General features: G+C 43.8%; 1 protein-coding gene across 4 annotated transcripts in view; it reads right to left on the minus strand.

Annotated features, from left to right (window-relative positions):
• TMEM131L (transmembrane 131 like) overlaps window positions 1-23714 on the minus strand; it is a 175298-nt gene that overhangs the window by 23675 nt on the left and 127909 nt on the right. For all 4 annotated transcript variants that reach the window (NM_001076803.1, XM_059875904.1, XM_059875903.1 and 1 more), the window contains 11 exon segments: window positions 2167-2315; window positions 9026-9624; window positions 9950-10099; window positions 10726-10911; window positions 11111-11297; window positions 13306-13448; window positions 16052-16179; window positions 18977-19049; window positions 20026-20135; window positions 21289-21430; window positions 23207-23324. In NM_001076803.1, the coding sequence (NP_001070271.2) occupies window positions 2167-2315; window positions 9026-9624; window positions 9950-10099; window positions 10726-10911; window positions 11111-11297; window positions 13306-13448; window positions 16052-16179; window positions 18977-19049; window positions 20026-20135; window positions 21289-21430; window positions 23207-23324 (1985 nt within the window).

Below are 23714 nucleotides of genomic sequence, written 5' to 3' on the forward strand. Positions count from 1 at the left end.
CAAAGGAATGCAACTTTCAATACATGTTTCTTTTCCACGTGAGGCATTAATTTCCCAAGGATGTCTCTAAGGCTAAGAGGAAGACGGTGAAGCACATTTTGTAGGTTCTCACCCTTTCAAACTACATGCTTCAGTTTTGTACAAAATTGGCTGGCTACCAAGAAAGAGAAAATTAAAACTTACTTTACACTCATCTTTCAATCCCACCTCCTGTTTTTGCTGATTTTATTTCTATTTCTGCTTCATTAAAGTTTTAATATTTGAATTCTGTTCTGCAACCATAATTGACAACTGTTCAGCCTTAGTTCTGGATATAAAATAGGAAGAAACCTCAAAAGATCTTTCACACTGCTTCCTCGATCCTGAGTCTATCTTTATTTTTATCTTGGGTGCCTAAATTTCACTAACTTTGTTTTTCAAGCAAGGCTGCCAAGTTCATTTGCGTTTACAGATGTGTGTTTACTGCCTTTGAGCCTGAGTGCAAGCTTCCCTGGACATAACGTTCCTGTTCACATTTTCACTGTCTCAAGGAGAGAGCACTTCTGCTCTCAGATGTTAGATGCTTCTACAAAGTCAGAGGCAAACCTAGGTGTGTGTTTGATTTTTCCTGCCTTTTCTTTAAATTTTTTTATTTTTAATCAGATAATGATTGCTTTACAATACTGTATTGGTTTCTGCCATATATCAACATGAATCGGCCATAGACATATGTATATTTATTTCCCGTCTTCTCTGCACAATTCTTTAAGCTTTAAGTCCAACACCTTAACCAGGATGTGCCTACGTTTATTATCACGGATCAGCATTTCTGGTGTACAGACAGTGTCTCTGAATCTTTAAATTCAGTTTTACCATCACATTGGGAAACTTTCCTTCTATCACATCGCTGAATACTTTTCTGATCCATTGTTGGGTCACTTACTGAGACAACCGTTCTTTTACATTGGACTGTTTTTGTCTTTGTCCCCCTGGTGGCTCAGCAGTTAAGGCGTCTGCCTGGAATGCAGGAGACCCAGGTTCAATCCCTGGGTCGGGAAGATCCCCTGGAGAAGGAAATGGCACCCCACTCTAGTATTCTTGCCTGGAGAATTCCATGGAGTGAGGAGCCTGGTAGGCTACAGTCCACTGGGTCGCAAAGAGTCGGACACGACTGAGCGACTTCACTTCACTTCACTTCCCCCTATCTATTATCATCTTTTCCCTAAAATCTTCAATCTCTTAAGATGTTTCCTCCACATTCACTCTGGTTATCTCTAAGCCTTTCCTTCGGCTCAATAAGTCATTTTCAGCCACTGCCATACACCTCTTCCAACTACATCCTCACCTATTAATTTGCCTTTAAGAGCTTGTGTTTTACTGAATTCAGTCTACTGTGTGAGGCGTTCTCAAAGTTCCCTTCATGTCTCTGGATAGGTTTTCTGGATTGGAATCTTGGTCTGTTTCTGGTACTTTCTGTTCCTTTTCTTCATTTTTCCTACGGTATATCTGCAGAGTTGCAATTCTATTTTTCCCATTGTGCCTGTGCTAATACATAGACAGCTCTGTTCTGAGGTAAAGCAGATAAATCCTCCTAAATCCCTTTCCCACCTTTATCTGGGAACTTTGGTTCCTATCAGATCCAAGGCTGGGTTCTGCTTTTTAGACACTTTGCAGTGGTCTACACGGTGGGACAGTACAGAGCCAGCTGGGTCAGTACCCAAGCTTTGCTCTCTCTTCTGGGAGTCTATCCTGCCAGGGCCCACACACTGAAGCTAGATGGACATCCCTCTCCTGTGAGACACTGGCTTATGCTTCTAATCAGCAAGACTCTGCCCTTAAAAAGGATGTTGGGTAACAGTTAGAGAGAAGATATATGTGACCTGGTTCTGCTCTACCAATTTTACCCAGGAGTTAACCCATTTTGCTTAAGAACAGCTTCTCTTGCAGATAAAAGCTATCTGATGTCATCAAAAATTATTTTAGTATCTCCTATAGAATTAGAAGATAAATTTTCTGAACACATCAACCTCACCAATTATCCATGTGAAGTCAAAATATATAACAATCCTCTTTGAAAAGTATGAAAAAGTATGAAATACAAATGTAGAGTTATTACACAGATATTTGCAACTTAAAGCCCTAAAACTGGGTTTTGTTCTAAAAGGCAAGAAAAAAATGGATACAGACCTCGATTGAAGGTATGTCCTGTTTCTCAGAACATCCGTCTTCTTTAGCTGCTTTGTGAATCTTCTTCTCTGAAGAAGACTTTGTGTCAACCTTTTTCAAAGATTCACAATTGTCTACTTCATTCTTGACAGGCACTTGCTGGTTATTCCCTTGAATAAATAAAAATGATTCAATTTCTAGCTAATTATTTCCATTCACATTCCCCAAAGTTAAATTTCATTCCTACACCACGCAATCTCATTTGATTTAATGAGGCTTAGACTTAAGGGCTGTTTCTGACATCCACAATGAACGCTCTAAAAATTTATCTTGTTTACAGGTGAAAATGCACTTATATCGAGTTCTCCAAACAGTTATTAAGAGAGGTCATGGGAAGAAAGAGGAGGGACACACCACTACTCACTGCAGCATTATTTATAAAAGCGCAAAGGTAGAAACAACCCAAATTTGAGCACAGACAAATGGATGGATAAAGATAATGTGGTAAATAGCATGGAACACCATTAGCTTTAAACAGGATGATTCATCACACTACAATACGAATATAATCAGCACTGCTGAACATACAAACAAAAACGGTTAAGAAAGGGGAAAAAGGAATGAAGTTCCAGCATACGACACAACACAGGGAACACTGAAGACATCATCAAGTCAAAGTGTTGGTCGCGCAGCCGTGGCTGACTCTTTGCAATCCCATGGACTGTAGCCCATGAGGCTCCTCTGTCCATGGAATTTTCCAGGCAAGAATACTAGAGTGGGTTGCCATTTCCTTCTCCAGGGGATCTTCATGACCCAGGGATCAAATCTGGGTCTCCTGCATTGCAGGCAGATTCTTCACCATCTGAGCCACCAGGGAAGACACTGTACTGAGTGAAATAAGCCAGTCACAGGACAAATACTGTGTGATCCTACTTGTCTGAGGGACCTAGAGATGTCAAATTCATGAGATAAGAAGGAGAATGGTGGCTGTGGGACTGGAGGGGACAGAGCTCAGTGGTCACTGCTTGATGGCTTTATTGGGAGGATAAAAAAGCCCTGGAAACCAATGGTTTCCACTGACGGCTGTACAATGATGTGAATGGACTTCACGTCACTGAGCTTCATAATTTAAAATGGTAACTTTCAGCTTGTTTATTTTACCAAAGCTTTTTTCTGGCTGCATCATGTGGCTTGTGGGATCTTAGTTCCTCGACCAGGATCTAACATGCAATTTTTTTTTAAGTTGGAGGAGGAGGTAAACTCCTGGGTTATGGACGTGATTCAGACACTGATCAGTTTTATGATGGAGAAGGCAATGGCACCCCACTCCAGTACTCTTGCCTAGAAAATCCCATGGATGGAGGAGCCTGGTGGGCTGCAGTCCATAGGGTCGCTAGGAGTCGGACACAACTGAGCGACTTCACTTTCACTTTTCAGTTTCATGCATTGCAGAAGGAGATGGCGACCCACTCCAGTGTTCTTGCCTGGAGAATCCCAGGGACAGAGGAGCCTAGTGGGCTGCCGTCTATGGGGTCGCACAGAGTCGGACATGACTGAAGTGACTTGGCAGCAGCAGCAGCAGTTTTATGATCAGAAGTAAGTCTCTTAAACTGTCTGAGCTACAGTTTTCTTAAATATGAAATGAAACACACCTTATCCACCTGCCCTGAGTGACTGTTAAAAAGGTGCAACCAGAAAAGACAAAAATATTAAGGGTCATCACGGACAGACACACGAACGACGGGAGGACAGGGTGTCTTCCTGCAGGAGATGCCCTTCTGCCAGGGGAACAGCACCCTCGGGTGAGAACTGGGCTCGAGCCACTCACGAGGCAAGGTCGGCATCAGCAGGAAAGTGAAGTCGCTCAGTCGTGTCCGACTCTTTGTGACCCCATGGACTACAGCCTACCAGGCTCCTCCGCCCATGGGATTTTCCAGGCAAGAATACTGGAGTGGGTTGCTATTTCCTTCTCCAGGAGATCTTCCCGACTCAGGGATCAAACCCGCCATCTGAAAATGTGATCTCTCCGTTGTTCTTCCAAGTAACTTCATTCCTAAGTGTGTTTCTTCTTCTATCCTTGACTTCAAAATAAGGTAAATCAACCTCAGCCCCATGATAACTGGCCTCAAGACACTAATATGAGTCAGAAAGGATTTCATACCTTCCCCTTTCTTCTTTAAGGAAGAGTCCCCATAACACCCTGGCCACCTGGGGAAGTGTAGATGCCTGCCTGCAAACACACCGCAGCCGAGCAGGCTACAGGCTGTCATCTGCTCGCTGAGGGGCCCGGGGCAGCACGAGGCCCTCAACACAGACAAGGAGAGCAGTCAAATGCCCTCCAGATTCTGCAACCTTGAAGCTGCACATCAAGCTGACTCAAGGCAAGAGGCACCCACTGTATCAGTAACACTTACAAGGTAAGTGCTCTTTTATTTTGTTAATGGAAAATTATGTAAATATTATGTAGCTATAAACATGCGGGGAACATGAAATCCTCTGCAACACAGATCAGGTGTGAGACACCCACCGGTGAAATATCCAGCACCTGTGGGACAACCCAGAGGGATGGGATGGGGAGGTAGGTGGGAGGTGGGGTTCAGGATTGGGGGACACATGTATACCCGTGGCTGATTCACGTTGATGTGTGGAAAAAACCACCACGATACTGTAAAGTAACTAGCCTCGAATTAGAATTAATTTTAAAAAAATATCTAGCACCACGAAGGAGTTGAGAAAGAGCCAAGAGCAAGGGAGACAGGATTGAAACAGAAAATAATGTCACAAAGACATCACTTTGGGTTCCTGAAGCCATCCATGTGACCAGAATACAGTTATTCTCTAAAAATGTGCCATGAATTTCCTAGAACCTTAATTCACGAGAAAATTATTTTCCTCAAGTTTTCTTCAGGCCAAGAACAGTACTAAAAGTATCAGACATCAAAGTTTCTTAGAAAGGATCCAAACTTAATATCTAACACTAAACTACCCCTTAAAAGGGATAAAGCACAGACTCAGAAAATTGCTAATACCTACTGTAGGGGTTAAGAATCAGGCAGATTAAGTCACTTCAGTTGTGTCTGACTCTTTGTGACCCTTTGGAGTGTATCAGGACCAATAATAAAATGAATTCAAATTTGGTCTTCCAGAAACTCTAACATGGCAATACTCAAGAATTCAGAAATAACCGTGAGCATATACTTGGCTTTAAAAATGGAGCCACCCCCGGGCATGCTACTGAGTGTGCGCGCTCACGGGCTCACACGCTCTTCTGCCACAGCAGGAGTGCCTGAGCCACAGAGATAAAGAACAAAACAAGATAAAAAGGAAGATAAAAAATAAAAAACAATCGAAAAATAGAAACAAGGAATGGGCCAGAATCCTGCTCAGAGTTTTGAAGCTATGAAGAACATAGCTTCAGTCTCGTGAGCTGAAAGCCCCCCAGGAGCCTCTTGGGAACGGAGGTACCACTCCGCTGAAACCAGTCAGCATCTGGGCCGTGTTCTCGCCGTTCCTCCCAGAGCGCCCAGACGTTCTTAGAAACACGCCTAGTGACAAGACAGCCTTTGGGAAGAGGGTCTGGGGAGGCGGCCTGTTTGCCGAGAGCACCGAAAGTGGGGTCCTGAGCCCGGTGGGACTCCGGAGCGCCTGAGCGTTGCGCCTTCTCACTCTGAGGCAGTGCTTTTTCTGAGCTGTATCAAATCTAGTTGTATGCTGTATTTTGAGTAAACCACTAGATTTTCATTTCTAGTTCTTGGTATCTGTAAGTATTTAAATAAATGAAATTATTTTTTTTAATTTCTGAAAATACTGGTATTTCAGAAATTTTGTAAGTATCTGTCCAATTCATTAAAGACTTCCAAGCACTGTTAATTTCAAGGCTTTAGGGTATTAAATTTAAAAGTTCATTATCCCTTACATTATTACAAGCAGAGGCAACAAAAAATTTGCCAAATATTCCTCTTTCATCATGCTGAGGCCAGGAGCGATTGGTCCCCAGCTTTAAATGTACATTATTTTGATCATAAAATGAAAAAATAATAGTTACAAACATTTGAAAAGAGATATATTTCAAAAGATCACTTATTTACACTACACATAAAGCCCTGCTCCTGTCAGACTGTCAAGAGACTCTGGACCATGTAACACACACTTCGAGGGTGTCACTGTTTCACAGCTGTTTGACAGGCTGATGGCCGTAGACAAGTGTGTCAAACAGAGCCCTGAGGAATCTGTCGGCAGACTGCACGTCTATCACGAATTTTAATTTATTATTTACTACAGGCCTCTCAGAAGGAAGCAGAAGAAAGAGCATGAAAGGGATGACACATTTTCTGTTACTCAGAAAACAGTTTCTCCAGAATAATGGTGAGCACGTAGCCGTTCACACACAGCTCAGAAGACTATTCTCATACAGCAGGCTACGCTCAGAAAAAGCACTGCCTCAGAGTGAGAAGGCACAGCGCTCAGGCGCTCCGGAGTCCCACCGGGCTCAGGACCCCACTTTCGGTGCTCTCGGCAAACAGGCCGCCTCCCCAGACCCTCTTCCCAAAGGCTGTCTTGTCACTAGGCGTGTTTCTAAGAACATCTGGGCGCTTTGGGAGGAGAACACGGCCCAGATGCTGACTGGTTTCAGCGGAGTGGTACCTCCGTTCCCAAGAGGCTCCTGGGGGGCTGAGTTCAGCTCACAAGACTGAAGCTATGTTCTTCAGATTCTAGAAAGGATCTTAAGACGGAAACACAAAGTGAAATCCTTTTCAAGATAGAAAAAAAACTGATGCTCCAAAGTTGGAAGTGAAAACTCAGAAGGGTCTAACACTTCTGGTTTTCTCATTCTTGAGTATTCTTTATACATGACGACTCCCCGCCTGTCACCATCTGCCAGCTTATCACAATGCCATCCTTTAATATCTGACAAGAGAACCCTGAACCCTCAGGATTACCATAAACCCCAATCCTATCTTTAAACTACAATTTTCTTGCCCTAGATTTCTCAGTCCGTTCTTACTTTTAAAATTCTCAATTCTTTAAAATGCTTAAATCACAAATTAATGGTGGGCCATTTGTTTCCTTATTAACCTCTTTGATATTTTCCTACAATAGTGATGTAAAGAGAAGACAGATCCAAATACATGTCAGTGAACAGGTTTCCCTGTGAGGAGCCTCTTGCTGACAGATTAATTCTGGGGAGAAATACAGGCCTGTGAATTAGCACCTCAAACATGGTGAAAAGCCATAGATCTTTGATCAACCCTGATCTGATCTGACCCACAATCACCCCGACACTGCTTAACAGGCTGACAAGTCAGCCAAAGAACAGTTTCTAAAAAATTCTTGAAGTGAGAGATTTGTTTCCATTTAAAGCATCCTAAACATACCAGTCATTTGCACAGGGCAGGAAGGTTTGGGGACGGCGGGGAGTAACCATCTACAATCTATAAGGATACAAAAGCAAATTCTATGTTTGTGGGCTCCTCTATTTAATTTATTCACTCTTCCTGAGTGCTATTAGATATTACATGGTCATCTAGGCTCTATTACAGGAACTGAACAGCAAGAAGTAGACAAGGATCCAGGAGCATGGGTCTGAATCCTCTGACCCTCCCGGCAATTTCTCATTTGAAGGTCCACACCCTTCAAAGTGCTCTGACACAGCAGAAGGTCCATCCATCCACCTGCAAGACCAAGCCCTTGCACACAGCAGGCACGTTTACACAGACGTCCGACAGATGCAACGGACCACAGAAGACGCACTTGTGGAGCGACAATTCCTTCAAACAAGTCTGATTTTAAGTTTGTGTAAAGTCAGTCTATGTCAAATACTGTTCTCAGGCCTATGTGATGCATGAAATGAGAAATACTCAGCTAGACTCACTCCAAAATTTCACCCTTTTCACAAGAGTTTTGTAGTCTGAGCTGCAGAGAACATCTGGGACAGAAATGGAAGAACAGGCACCCACAGCCCCACCATCGGCACCCTCAGACAAGCAACGCTGTGCCTTGATGAAGATGTGGTTGAGCACGTCATTCGAGGGTGCCCTCGCATGCCGGGAGAGGCCACAGGGACAGGAGTCCTCAAGCAGACACTGCTGCACGGAGCCAATGCCAGCAGGGCGGACAAGGGGCACCAGGAATGATGCAAGTGGCCCAAACCATGTCCTCCTCAGAGCACCCCGGCTTCCTTTCAAATTAGAAATGTCCTTTGAGGGAACATTTAAAATTCAGCTTGGAGTTTTTGTCCCCGTTAAATGCATAAAGCTCGTCAGCATCACCCAATATATGACTTCCTCTATAATATCAAGGAGTGAAAAATACGAAGTTATTTATATTCTGCTGTTTCAAGTAAGATCGGAGGTAACGAATTCTTCAAGATTAAAAAGTGTCAAAAATCCGACTGCTGAAGGGAACAGAAATGTGCTTATTAAAATGGTCAAGATGGATACACAAAAACAAGCGCACAAGTAGAGAACCAAGGATGAGCAGCATGCTATGGGGGCAGCTGTTAAGCCCAGGAAGTTGGCAAGTTTCATTCTATCAGAAGCATAGGTTGATTGATCTTTGCAAACAGTCTGAAAGGCCAAGACAAAAGATACTTAGGAATAGGTGTCCAACAATAAAACATGGCACCTGCATCATCCCAACGAATGTACTAGAAAAGTAAACTTAACCGCAAAGCTCTAAAAACTTGGTGTCCCACCCTACACTTTCCATCGAGCAAACAGTATTTCAATATTTACACCTGCGCCAATAAAACTTAAGGCATGAACTAAAAATTCAACAGCCACAATTCGAACTGAAGTCACAGGGGGAAACGAACTGCACCAAGAACGCACTGGAGACAGACAGAGAGAAGAACCACCGAGGAGGAGGAGGAAAACATTACCATTATTTTTCCTGGAAATGTCTGGCAAGTCTGACTGGCACTGAGGTGAACTTCTCGGCAAATGATTTTCAGGTAGTTTCTTAGGGGTCTTCATGGGACAGACCTCTCGCTCCTTGAGCTCAGCTACGCTTTCTGAAACCTGAAAGTCCGTTTCCTTAGGAAACACACACGTCTGTGCTCCCTCCTTCACGTGGCACTCGGAAGAAGGGCTACTGGCAGCAACTGCGCTTTTCAGGGTGTTTTCGTCTTTACCCAGGAAGCTCCTGGGGAGCGCTAAGCTCTTCTGCAGGTTGGCGCTCAGGCCCCCGGCGCACCTGAGGCCCACCCAGGCCTCGCCCGCCCCTGCAGGGCACCCGCCCGCCTTGGCCGGGGCTGGCCTGTCCTCCGAGGGGGCGCCGGCGCTGCTCGCCACGGCCGCGCCTCTGTGCCGCCCGTAGTACACTGAGCACTTGTGCTTCTTCTGGGAATGGCCGCAGGTGGCCGGGCTCCTCTTCGTCGCATTCTGGGTCCTGCTCTGCGGGCTGCTGACTGGAAGGCAGCTCTTCCCTCGGCCTTTGTCAGAGGGGGCGTAGGCATCGAGAAAGTTCTTGCAGTTGCTTCTGAATTTAAGAAGAAAAACATTTAACATGAAGGCAAGCTGAACAAACCTCTCCTCTCCAACTGCAGGAGAAAGACGGCGCAGTCAGTATGGTGGGGGCGGGGGTGGACTAAGGGCTTCTCACCTTTCATTCAAGCTCCACAAGGTACAAACTGAGCCCTTACATGAAGTCTAGCATATCCCAGAAGGGACGGCTTAGCTGCCACACAAGGACTTGAGGAAAACTGTACAGACTCTAAAGGTATATCACCTTAGCATAAAATCAGAAGTAATATCAAAAGTGAGACCTGCCACCATCTCCCCCACCCCACGACAAGAACCCTTACTTGTGAGAATGAGCGCTGATTACATCCACTGGAGCAGTGCTTTGCTGCGAAGAGGAGCTGGCGTTTTGTCTCTGTCTCGTTTTCATGAACTCCATGAGAATGTACTGTGCTTGCTGGAAGGCTATTAAAATCACACCCAGCAGGGACAGACTGAGGACAAAAACAACACGTTCATTCCTGCCTGGTTCTGAGTAGCATTAAAAAGACAAGCTCTACAAGAAGGGAATGAGTGGTGGCAGACGTCTAAAGAGACACTACTCAGATTCTGTAAGACGTACGACATTAAAATTTCTGATGTCTCACAATTTCAAGATGCAAAATTTCTAAACAGGTGAATAGTTATCATTCTGACATTTCAATTCAATTTTTATAGATTTTTCCAGGATAAAAATCACACCCGAAAGACTCATTCTAGTCTTGTAATCTCAAACTGCCATTGCCCTAAGCTAATAACACCATATACCATAGGTGATGTTCATATATCTTAAACGTTATACACAACATCTGTATCTTCCCCTGGGACTGCCAGTGAACATACTTGGAGTGCAACTGTCTGTTACACTCTCAGATCCTCGAGCTCTCCTACACTTAGTTCTCTGTTCTCTTAAAGCTCACCAGGAACCACTTAGCCTACTTCATGACTGTCAGGGTTCTCAAAGCAACGTAATCCACTCAATCCCTATGCTTCGATTCTGCCAAGCCACATACATTCCCTGCAGCTCGGCTGGATGGCGTCTCCCTTGGTGAGGAGGCGCAGTGGAGCAGGGGTGGCCTACCTAACGAAGAAGACAGTGAGCCTCCAAAACGACTCCTCCCAGCTGGGTCCCGGGACCACGTCCGCACACAGCGGCAGCAGGTGATGAGGCAGGGTCACGTTGAGAGTGAAGCGGAACTCCAGGTCTGCCGCTGTGACCAGAGTCAGCTCGCGGATGACCCAGGAAGACGTGAAGTCCGGAGTAAACCTGACGACAAGAGGCATCGTTATGAACTTCTGATGGTTTTCACTTTAGGCACAAAACAATCCTAATGACAGCAGAATTTTTACCTCTACAAGACAATTGTTTACATGAAAACAACTTAAGACAATCTTACCAGTGACAAAGCTTTTCCCCACAGTATAGTGAATGCACCCCCGAACTGAAGTCGAAACCCAGTGCTTACACGATGCTGATGTCGCGGGACGTGTTGGGACCCAAGGAAAACTGATGACAGTCCAGCACTTCGAATCCATAACCTTGGCAGTTATACCCATTAATTTTCAGAGATGTCACAGTTATAGGAAGTGGTCCAATATTCTCAACCTTAAAGTTCTTCGTAATTGATAAAATTTGCTTGCTGTCTTTCAGTTCTAGGGAGGATGAAAATGGAGATTTTAGTACAGATGAACTGCAAAATTTATTTTCAAATAATTTACTGAATCATTTACAGAATTAACAAAGCATGATCTACATGACTAAAATGCAGAAAAATTCAATATAACCTCAAAGCATGATTCCTAACTAATTTCTAGAACAGTTCTAGATGCTGCTATATTACCAAGATATGATAAAAATACTTAACTCATTAAGATTTTTCTTAAGTTAAGTGACCTGCCTAGGTACCAAAAGTAACCAAAACCTCTTCTTTGTTCTTTTACTTATTAAAGGTGAAGGTAGAAGATTTCATTCTTCTCAGAAGCCTCCTAGTTTGGATTTACCAAGAGCTAACAGGCACCCAGGATCCTTTCAAACCCAACAGGGCCAGTCAGGAGGGTGTGTGCGCTTCTGCGTAAACACACCACAGACATGAGAAATATGGTTAAAACTCTCATTACGTGAAGGGCAGGAAGCAGCAAAATCTTTGTAAATAAGTGAGAGCACATTTCATACTGGGCATTTAAAAAGGGAGGAAGTATCAGTTTGTAAAATATTCCTATATATCCATAATCTACAATCTATTCCATATTAGGACTAACATTTTATCTGGTTCCACAGTTTTTATATTCTTCCTTAATTCTAGCTTTTAAGGTCAACTCTAAACTATTCAATGAGTAAGTGAAGGAATGATTTAAAGAACACTGATGAAGATTTTGAATGCAAAATGGCTAATCTTTTCAGACAGTGCTCATTTGGCACAGTTTTCTTATAAAAAAAATCCAATCAGGCATTAAAATAGTTCTACAAGTTATCCAAAGGTTTCACCAGTTTTCTCCATGGGAAATATACTGTTACTCTAAAATGCTTTCAGTGTGTCCTAAAATTAAAAATAGTAGTAGGAAAACAAGACAGAATTTATCAAAAACATTTTATATCTACAGTTTGACTTTTGTCTCAGTTCCTGAGGAAGTTCTTAAAACTAATTTAAGTACTTTAGAAGCATTTAAATACATGCAAAATTTAGAAATTTCTAATGGAACACTTAAATAAATTTCTAAATCTGCATAGCCTGATATAGTTGCCACTGGACACATACGGCCACTTTAAATAGACTTGAACACCGAGTTTCTCAGTCACACGAGCTCTGTTTTAAGCGCCCATCACCCACGTGTGGCACGTGGTTGCCGCACTGGACGGCACAAACGCAGAGCATCTCCATCACTGCAGAACGTGCGCGGTGCTACTGGGCAGCTCTCCCTTAAGCCCCTCTCCACTGACATTTGGTGTGAGTTTCCATGATTAGGTAACAGATAACAAAATTAACAGTTTCATAAGACTGGTCTTATATTTTAACACTATTGGGAACTTAACATTATACTCCCCCCAACTACCATCTATTATTTAAGTTGGGTTACACATTTAAACTGTTGTTTCCTAACCAAGTGGTACCAGACTACATATGCTCAAATGCCTGCCTGATTGAATTACTTGCATCTGTACAACGAATTACTGTAAACTGTTAAAGACTCTGATAACCACCTCTTGCCCTTGGCTTCAGCACCCAGCCCCCCTGCCCGAGCGCCCTTGGCTTCAACACCCAGCCCCCCTGCCCGAGTGCCCTTGGCTTCAGCACCCAGCCCCCCTGCCTGAGCTCCCTTGGCTTCAGCACCCAGCGCCCCCCGCCCGAGCACCCTTGGCTTCAGCACCCAGCCTCCCACCTGAGCACCCTTGGCTTCAGCACCCAGCCCCCCTGCCCGAGCGCCCTTGGCTTCAGCACCCAGCCCCCCGCCTGAGCGCCCTTGGCTTCAGCACCCAGCGCCCCCTGCCCGAGCACCCTTGGCTTCAGCACCCAGCCTCCCACCTGAGCACCCTTGGCTTCAGCACCCAGCCCCCCTGCCTGAGCGCCCTTGGCTTCAGCACCCAGCCCCCCACCTGAGCACCCTTGGCTTCAGCACCCAGCCCCCGGCCCAAGCGCCGTGCACAGACGACGCACAGACTCACGTCGCCGGCAGTCCATCAGCGTGGACTCGGGCACCTTAAACCGCAGTGAGCCCCCGGTGCCAGGCAGTCTTCCACCCACTTTCAGTAGCTCTCTCGCCCCAAATCCTTCCACACCAATCATGTCGATAACAGTCAAGTTATTCCTACAGAGACAGCAGACACAAACAAAAAGGCAACGCAACAGAGTTACAGCATACAACGCCCTTGAATTTAAATATTCCTCATTAGCCAAAAAGCATTTCTAAAGTTTTGGGGAAAAATCAACTTAAATAGTATGGCATCTCCAGCCATCTCGGAGCAGAGAAGCTGCTAAACGCACCAGAGTCAAGGCAAGCCAATTGGGCAAAAACGAGCAAATGACCGTGATCACTCTCCAATTTCCACCCAAGAATGGAAACCCGCATTTTTCTCACCAGGCACCAGGACGGTGATCAGACATCCAAGTGACAAAGGTGAGTAAACTGGGAGCCACAGAAAAATACTAATAAATGTAGACAAATTGATAAAACTGTTTACAGGGTGAATTAAGGAGTTTCCACAGGAATTGTTGACTATAAGCAATTCTTCCTTAGGGGTATTTCTAGAAATGAAATGCCACCCTATATTTTGAACCTAAGATTTAAAATAGCAGCCCTCAAATAGCAAGAATGTACTCAAGTTCTTATTAATCAAATAGTAATTCAGATTAGCTTTTGCCTTTTCATTAACGGAAATCATAATTCTGAGGATGGAGAAGTGGTAATGATGTTTAAATGATGCACTGAAAGGCAGTTATCATTAATGTAAACGGTAGAAGCAGACAGAGAATTCATTCCTAGTTACACAGAACACACTGAGATAGCTTTCCATCTGCATCTAAAGGACTACAGCCTTTACTGAACCATTTAAAAGCCTTTAAGTGATGTTAGATGATTGATATTGTTTACAGAAAAATACTGTGTCTCTCAATACAGAAACTACCAAGAATAAATTAGCGACTACAAAAAGCCGAGACTTTCAAGTCTGGGATAGCTGAAGCTGGGATAAGGTAAAGTTTAACTCTAGACTTCCCATGACCTTAGTTCATCAACAGAGAGTGAGTTTAAAGTGAAGCACCTGTCAGCAGAGCACTAACATGCTTATTAGAACATTAGCTACCGGTTCTACTCAGCATTAGTTGAGTGAAAGCCAAAGTCGCTCAGTCGTGTCCAACTCCTTGCAACCCCATGGACTGTACGGTCCATGGAATTCTCCAGGCCAGAATACTGGAGTGGGTAGCCTTTCCCTTCTCCAGGGGATCTTCCCAACCCAGAGATCAACCCACGTCTTCCGCATTGCAGGCAGATTCTTTACCAGCTGAGCCACAAGGGAAGCCCAAGAACACCAGAGTGGGTAGCCTATCCCTTCTTCAGCGGATCTTTCTGTCCCAGGAATCGAACTGGGGACTTGCGTTGCAGGCGAATTCTTTACCAACTGAGCTATCAGGGGAGCCCTAAGCATCAGGTAAAATGCTTAACGAAACAGACTCTTTTAAGAACTTTATTTTAGTGTACTTTCTTTTTAGTAGCATTCACTTGCAGAAGAATAAACTCATATAGTATATCAAAGAAAGTCAAGAATAAAGTTTTTGCCAGCTGTTCTGAAACTAGAGATTAAAAAAAAAAAAAAAAAAACAACTAAGGTTGGGACTCCACGCTTCCACTGCAGGGGTGGGGCACAGGCTGAACCCCTGATCAGGGAACTAAGATCCCCCATGCTGCATGATGTGGCCAAAATAAAACATAAAATCAAAAAATATCTAAACATCATTAATGAAAAATTAATTTGTGTTAGACATCTCACCAATGCAGAGAGAGGTTCAATCTATATTTACTGTAAATTTTTGAAACAAGACTCTCAATAAATTTAAGAATGAAAAACATTTAGCTGCTTAAATCAGTTGGCAAGTAAAAAGAGCCAGTGGGCTCAACTAAGCACTTTTTTCATTATCCTCTGGTGCTACCAAGAAGTACAGAAGCAAGACAGACAGGTATGAGACTGGTATAAACCCAAACACTGAGGAATGAAAACATATACAGCAGTGCTCCAATTATTCTTCTGAGCTGAGGACAGAAAAGTGCGGACATGTGTGTGTTCATGTGTTCATGTGTGTGTGTTCGTGTGTGTTTGTGTGTGTTCGTGTGTGTGTTCATGCCTGTGTGTGTGTTCGTGTGTGTTCGTGTGTGTTTGTGTTTGTGTTCGTGTTCGTGTGTGTGTGCACGTGTGTTCATGTGTGTTGTGTGTTCGTGTGTTCGATCATATGTGTTCCTGTGTGTCCGTGTGTGTGTTCATGTATGCTTGTGTTCGTGTGTGTGTCCTTGTGTGTTTGCGTGTGTGCTCGTGTGTATGTTCACGTGTGTGTCCGTGTATGTTTGTGTTTGTGTGTGTGTCCATGTGTGTGTGTTCGTGTTTGCGTGTGTGTTCGTGTGTATGTTCGCATGTGTGTTCCTGTGTGTGTGTGTGTGTGTGTGTGTGTTCTGCCCTCTGTGATGGTGGATGAGGCACCGTGTGAAGGGAGCACACACATTCTGCCTGTACCAGGGAGGAGCCTGACACCCAGGGAGATTAAATGTGGAGCTTCGGGAAGCTGCTCTCCTCAGCCACTGCCTTTCCAGTCCAGCAACACAGCTCATCACTGGGGGCCTGAGGAAATCTCTTTTAGCTAAAGAGATCATGTCTTCTTGAGAGAAAGAGTCAGTCAACAAGAAAGCAACAGAGACACACCTACCGGATTAGGATGAGGGAGCTGACTTTTCCGTAGTCAGCTGGAGTGAACACTACACCAACCCTTTTCCTTTCCAAAGGCTGCAAATGTAAGTGGAGGATGCCAAACCTGGATCCCTCAGACCGCACGCCCTGAAAGTTACCAATAAACGCAATTAACTTCTGGAGAGCAAGACTCTATCCTCATTAAATGCATAAATGTGACTGCTGTTCCTTTAACATGGGGATCTGACCATCCAAATCAACCTGTGGAACTTGTTCATCACGACAGTTCACGCCCATCGACAGTTGCTGAGCCCAGCTGAGAAGCACAGGCAGAGGCTGCAGGACAGTCCAGTGTGGACGCTGGAAAGGGGCTGGGCCTCCTGGATCGGCTGCGAGCTGGGGCTACAGACCTTATCAGCAAGCTCACCTGAATGAAAAACGTCACTGAGAAAACAGACCACCAGCCTCTGCCTGAATGCTACAGGGATCCGACCAAAGCACTTTCCACTGCTGGACAGCCCTAAATTCTCTGCATTATTGTTTAAAAAGAAGCCATCTTTATTACATTTAGTCTCTCCATTCAGGAGAACGACCTATTTATTCACACCCTCCTTTTATTCTCCCCAAGATTTCTAACTTTCTCTGAATAAATTGCCTTCTAACTTTAACATTCAAGATTTAGCTCTTCATTACTGTGATAGACTTTCCCTCTTTCCATTGTTTTTTCCTAGCTCTTTCTCACTAAAAGTAATTTATTAATTTTCAGAGCTCTAACCATGTAATCTGCCTACTATCTCTCTTCTGTATTTTTAGTTTTTGCATTTGTTTTATCCCTCAGTTATTACTGGCATTTCCCATACTATCTGAAAGAAGAAACAGTAGTGCCATTTGATTCATTTTCCTTAAAATTATAAACTTCATGAAGGAATTCTGCTTTATACACATATGAATACTGAAAAAAGCTGCCAATTTAAGTATTAAAAGTATAAGAACGCACTAATTATTAAGTAATTCTTATATGCCAGGCACTGGACTACAATTAGGTATATAAAATGCTAAGCGTTCTATAAAACTATGAAATTTTCAAACATCATTATAAGTGAGAAAGAGGAGACTTGGAGAGGCCAAATTATTTACCCAGGACCACATGGAGGTACCTGGATTTGGAACTTTGAATGTCCAATTCCACATGCTCTTAACCAAAGGAGCTACACGTCTAAAAGCAAACCAACAAAAGAAAAATGCAGGCCTTTCTTAAACAACAAATGATTCTATTAAAAACTTTAAGTTAAACTTGTGTGTCAAAAGCACTGATATTGCTCAGGAGGGAGGGGATACATGTATACTTATCACTGAGCCACACTGTTGTATGGCAGAAGCCAACACAACACTGTAAAACAATTATCCTCCAACTAAAATTTTTTAAAGAAAGGAACGTTGATACTATCACTTTTTGTAAATGTAATAAATTAACAATGGGGATAATCTCCTTTGTCATAAAAAATGTAATAATCTATGAAAATCTTCAATCACAGATTACAGACCTTTTCCAAGTGAGTTGCACCATTTGCTTAAGCCTGAATAGAATACTAACGTGTAAAAGAAACAGGCATCATTTTTGGAATTTCAAATTACATATGATTAAATGGTCATGGGGCGAAATTATCTGTTAGCATAGAGGACTCGCTATACCTCCCAGCACTCCTGGGAAGCTGCCTGGTTGGAGGGGCCAAAAGCAGGACCAGCCCAACAGCACAGGACTCTGCTGCCTGGACCACTGACAAAGGGAAGGAGCACTACTGCTCGTGTCTCTTACTGCAAATAAGTCTCTGCTAAAAACCCATTAAAAACTTTGTTTTGATTCATTCTGTTTGAACTCACACTGGACGTTATCTGTGGCCTCCCTCTTTCAAGTTTCTAGAGCCAACAGTGTATCTTTGGAGGGTTATGAGTAGAGAAAGAAGAAAACATCTATGACATTTAAATATGTGTGTGCATTAAAAATACAGTGATAAGCATAAGTATGTCTACACATGTTTGTATTTCTTTAGGAGATGCTTCATCTTTTAATTAACCTCAAGCACAGAATGCTGTGCTGTGCTGCTCAGTTGCTCAGTCATGTCCGACTCTTTGGGACCCCAAGGACTGTAGCCCGCCAGGCTCCTCTGTCCATGGGGATTCTCCAGGCAGGAATAGTGGAGTGGGTTGTTTTGCCCTTCTCCAGGGGATCTTCCAGACCCGGGATCAAACCAGGGTCTCCTGCATTGCAGGTGGATTCTTTACCAGCTGAGCTACCAGGGAAACCCCAAGCACAGAATACCCGTAAGTAAAATACTCGGCTACACCAGGGACCCACAGAAGGAATGAGTGAAAACTCAGTTTCTAGTCAAGCGACGTCCTCGCCACGTGACATGCTTATTACTCCCTCTCCAGAGTACTTATGCAAGACTTCATGAGGGCCCAGAGGTGCAAGAATTTCAGAGAAATCCTTTTATATAGGTAAGGTCAATATCACAGAAATTGGGTTATCTGCTAAAAACATGAAGCCAGCTTAGTAAGACTTAAAAAAAAAAAAAAAAAAGTGTTTGCTTTTACTTTATCTTACCCCAAAAAGAATTGATGGGGCTGAGGAATTTTAAGAGAATTATAAATTCTGGGGTCTCAAGTTTTACAGTTTTCTACAGAGGTCTGATTCAATTGTTATTTCTTCACTCACATGAACCTAAATAATTAAATTAAAATGATTTACAGGCTCACATGAACCCCAGGCTCCTGCTGCATTAGTTAACTAGAAAAAGCTGCTATGTATACTTAACTGCTAGAATAGAAAAATAGAGAGCCACATATATTACGAAAAGACACTTGAAACATAAATCAGTGAGGCCCATATGCTATGAGTCTAATTTGTCAGCATTCTTTTTTCTGTTTAAAGATGACATCCTACCAGGTAAGGGCAAGCTTTGGTAAGCTGGAATTCACTGGTTGTGAGATTAATCATTTGCATATCGGTGCCAAACCTATAAAGAAAAAAAAAAAAAAAAACATTTAAAATAGCATTCAGATCACCAAGAAAGAACATATGTGTGTGTTTTCACACATGTCCAGTTCACCCTGACCTCTCATTCCTGTGCCCAGCTCCCCACACAGCACCTGGCACGCTGTAAGAGCACAGTGAATACTATGGAATGAATAGTGTTGGCAGCACAGAATGTACAGACTCCTTTGGTGACAAAAGCTCCCAATCTGAAGCAATTCTTTTCCTCCAAATGGTTCAAAGCTGTGGAAGCTGACAGGAGGTGACTCTCAACCAAGGACAACGCTATCTCCCAGCGGCCCCCTGGCCACACCTGGAGACACTTTTGATTGCCCGGCTGGTGAAGTCCTACCAGAATCTACTGGGTGGAAGCTAGGGATGCTGCCAAACAACCTCCAAAGCACCGAGCACATCTCCTCTCTCATCAGTCAGTCAGGGTCCAAAACACCAGCAGTGCTGAAGCTGAGACATGGGGGGTGAGGTGTCACTAAGCCAGAAGAGGAAATGTTCTAAGTGAAACCATGACTGTTGTACAAAGATAAGATTAACAGATACAAATTCTGATCTTACCTTGTATCAGAACACTAGGCTAAAATATACTAAACCACCACTAAACTCACTGCTTGCATTGCCCGGCGCTCACTGCTTTCAATTCTAAATTTTAGGAGTATATGTGAAAAATCATGGCGGGAAAGCTTCCCTGATAAGAATGCTGTTGGGCCCTGAACTTGACACAGTAACACTGAAGAGCCACATGATGCACGGGACTGGCATGTGCCATGGGGTCTGCACGTAGGGGCAGGGGTGGATGTCACAGGCTGAGCCCATGTACATCCATGCACAGAACCGGGGGAAATGCAAAGGACGCTGAACAGTTGCGGGTCTTAACAGGACAGGCCCTCAACTCCTCCTAGCAACCGCCCCTGCCCCGTGAGAGGTCTTCACCCGCTGGGCGTTACCATTTGTGCAGCAGGCGCGCAGCGGCCTCAGGCTTCGGGTACAAAGAGACGGGCAGGAGCTGCAGGGAGACTGGCCACGAGGAGGGGTTCTTCACCACAAAGTACTTCACCTAGACGTGTGGGAAGGAGAGTCAGTTCCGGAGACAGCACCACCCCTGAGATGCAGCTACAGAGACTGATCACCTGCATCTCACCAGGAACCATCACCTAGGCAATTCCAGGAACGGTCTAGAGAATCAACAGCCTGCGTGCATCACAACAGCTGCACAACGTGAGGTAGAGGAGCTGCAGAAGATGGAAGGAGACGCAGGCCACTGGGCCAGGCAAGGACAGGCCCTGGGCTGGATGCTGTAAAGTACGCATGTGAGTGGGATAAGTGGAAACCTTTGTACGGAGACTGCAGATCAGGCATAACTGTTGTACTTAATGCTTACATTTTCTGATTTTGATAGTTAGACTCTGATATGCAAGAAGATGTCTAGTTCTTAAGAAATTCACATGGAAGTGGAGTCGGGGCATCATGTCCGACCCTCTCACACAGCTCATAAAAACACGTGTGTGGAAAGAGAGGGGAAACATCAAGCCAAGTACGGCAAATGTTAAAAATAGATGAATCTGCATGAACGGCAACTGGGAGTTTTTGGTACTGCTCTTGAAACTCTTCAAGTTGAACTTTTTCAAAATAGAATGCTTTAAAAAAGCAGTCTTGGGATGTCTTCCCTAAGAAGCTCAATGAGTACCTGAGGAAATATAAATTATTACAAGGACCACAGTGACCTGGCTCTCAGGTAAGGAGACTTTCCAGATAAAACCTCAAGGCTGCTGTCACTGCCTTCGCTCTGCCCTCCTCCGCCATCAGCTCAGGAGAAGCTTGCACACAGGAAGGGAGCCGAGGATGCAAGCAAGTGACAGAGGATGCTCCCTTCTGAGCTGCAAACTCACCCACTTCTGCTGAGCCTGTGTCAGCCACGACCTCCTCTGCGGCTACAGCTAAGTACTCTCTTAGCTGGTGGATTCTGAGCTGAATACAGACTTCATAACATGTATCTGCTTAAAGCATTTCAGTCTATTCCTGAGTTTATTCCTTATTTTGTTCTTCCGACACCTCCCTCCTAAAAGCGCTGAATAGCATACATGTGTCACTTAAATTTCAACTAACTTTGATTCTGGAACAGTATCTCAAGGTGGAAATACTTGGTTAATGTAAAAACTCAAGAGCCGAGGTGTCGCGGATGAAGAAATGAGAAGACGTGGGAGCCTCACCATGCTGTTCCTCAGGGCGGTGGCACTGAAGTTCAACACGAGGCCAGGCTCAGGGACCAAACGAGGCAGGAAGACAGCAAAAGGCTCCGACTCCTTGGATTTCTTTGAATGGGCAAACCGAGTCACTCCTAAAACAGTCCTTCTGCGAAATTCGTAAAGAAAGAAATTACAGGAAATAATTTTGACATATAGAAAAGAAATCACTAAATATCACTCCAACTAAAAGGAACAAGAGTCTCTTGGGAAAAAATGGCTTATTCAGGGTATGCGTGTGCTCAGTCACTTCAATCGTGTCCAACTCTTTGTGATCCCATGGACTGTAGCCTGCCAGGCTCCTGTCCATGGGTTTTCCCAGGCAAGAATACTGGAGTGGGTTGCCATGCCCTCCTCCAGAGGATCTTCCAGACCCAGGGATCAAAACTGCCTCTCCTGTATTGCAGGTAGATTCTTTACCACCGAGCCACCTGGGAAGTCTATTCAGGGTATGGGGGAGACCAAAGTACAAGATGATCTTGGAACATCCCGTCTTACTAGAAAGCAAGGAAGTGCTCAAAGAATGATGGGTACACACCAAAGACCCAAAAGCTTGCCTCAACGGGCTCCCATCAGCCTAATCTGGGACAAATCGACATCAAAAATGATGATGATGCTAATGATGGTAATGACCAAAGAATTCATAGTGATGCTCAAGAGTGTAGAATGAATAAAATAATTAGCAATATCACCATTTTTGCCGCCATCAATTCAATAACTGATCTCAGGCAATGATTATCAATGGGTGCCAAAATGCTACAGCGAAACATTCTCAGGGAACAGGAAATGTGTACAGACTCAAACTATCATAGCACATATTATTTATTAATTGCAAAAGGAAAAACATAGTCTACAATGGAGTCAAATGATTCAACCAAACAATGTCAATAATGGGACAAATTGATATTTATGTCCCTCCTCAGGTGACGCAATTATAAGCACACAAGAGCAACCAAGTAATTAGTACTTACTAATTTTAAAAATGTTTAACAGGAATGTAAACTTGAAGAAGCAATCCCAAAAAATCCAGAGTGTTGAATGTTCCCTAAGACAGCTGGCTATGATGCTTTAAAACATCACACTATGAAAGATGAGGAAAGGTGGGGGCACTAAAGAAAATTAAGGAACCATGATGACTAAATACAATGCACTCTCCTTGAATGCATCCTGGATTTTACAAAAAGGAAAAGACAGCTATAATGGATATTTTGGGGTCAACTAGGGGCTTTCCTGGGTTCAGATGGTAAACGCATGCAACGTGGGAGACCTGGGTTCAATCCCTGGGTTGGGAAGATCGCCTGGAGAAAGGAAGAGCTGTCCACTCCAGTATTCTTGTAGAGAATTCCATGGACTGAGGAACTTGGCAAGCTACAGTCCACGGGGTCGCAAAGAGTCAGGGCCGACTAAGCAACTAGCACTTTCACTTTCACACTAGGGAAATGTGAATCTGGACGTTTATTAGTTCATATAACCTCATCAGTGTTAAGCTTCTTGGGCATGTAATGACAGTGAAGGTATATGCAGGAGAATGTTCCTTAGGAAAAAAAGTCTTTCTTAATAAAGTACTAAGGGCTGAAGTGTCATGGTATCCACAGCTTACTTTCAAATGACTCGGCAAAAACGAAGTGTGTGTGTATGTGTGCATATAGACACAGGTAGGGAGAGAGAAAAAAACAGCAGAAGTGGTAAGATGTAAACATCTGGTGAGTCCAAATTAGGAATATTTGAGTACTCATCATATTATACTTTTCAACTCTTCTGAGGTTTGAAATTTGTCAAAATAAAGGCTGGATATTAAAAATTCACTATTGAAATGTCAACACAGATTATGTTAAAGTGTCCCCCCAGTGCTGAATAAAAGAAACAAAGAGAGGTGAAAACATACTTGCAGACATCACCATGTTTTAACTTCTTCCATCTTTCATATAATGTATTTGCAAGTTCGGAATCCACATCCCAGGTAGACGGATCCAGAGAAAGGCTCCCTTCCCAGTCAGGATTTTCTACAAGTTAGACCAGACTTACTGTTTAGACGCACAGGAAACATAATTCACTTAGTAAATAATGCCAAGGGTTGAGGGCTAAAACTTCTCAAACGCAGAGGACAGTAAAGTGATCAGTGACTCCTGTCCGCTGATTGCTTTACTACAAGTCCCTCTAACTCAATGGCAAATGAGATATCAAATCAAAGGAACATGTATAAAACAAAACTAAATCGAATTATGGGAAGGTAATAACATAAAAGACACATGGCTCATGAATACAGCCTGAAACAAGGTAAAAATCATACTCAGACCATGTTCAACAGCTTTAAATCTAAAAGGCTAAACACTGCGTCATGTACGTGCTAGTCGTCTCTGCGCTGGGTTACCGGGCAGAAGGCCAACGCGCCA

This window comes from Bos taurus, chromosome 17, assembly GCF_002263795.3.
Source record: "Bos taurus isolate L1 Dominette 01449 registration number 42190680 breed Hereford chromosome 17, ARS-UCD2.0, whole genome shotgun sequence".
NCBI classification, from domain to species: domain Eukaryota; kingdom Metazoa; phylum Chordata; class Mammalia; order Artiodactyla; family Bovidae; genus Bos; species Bos taurus.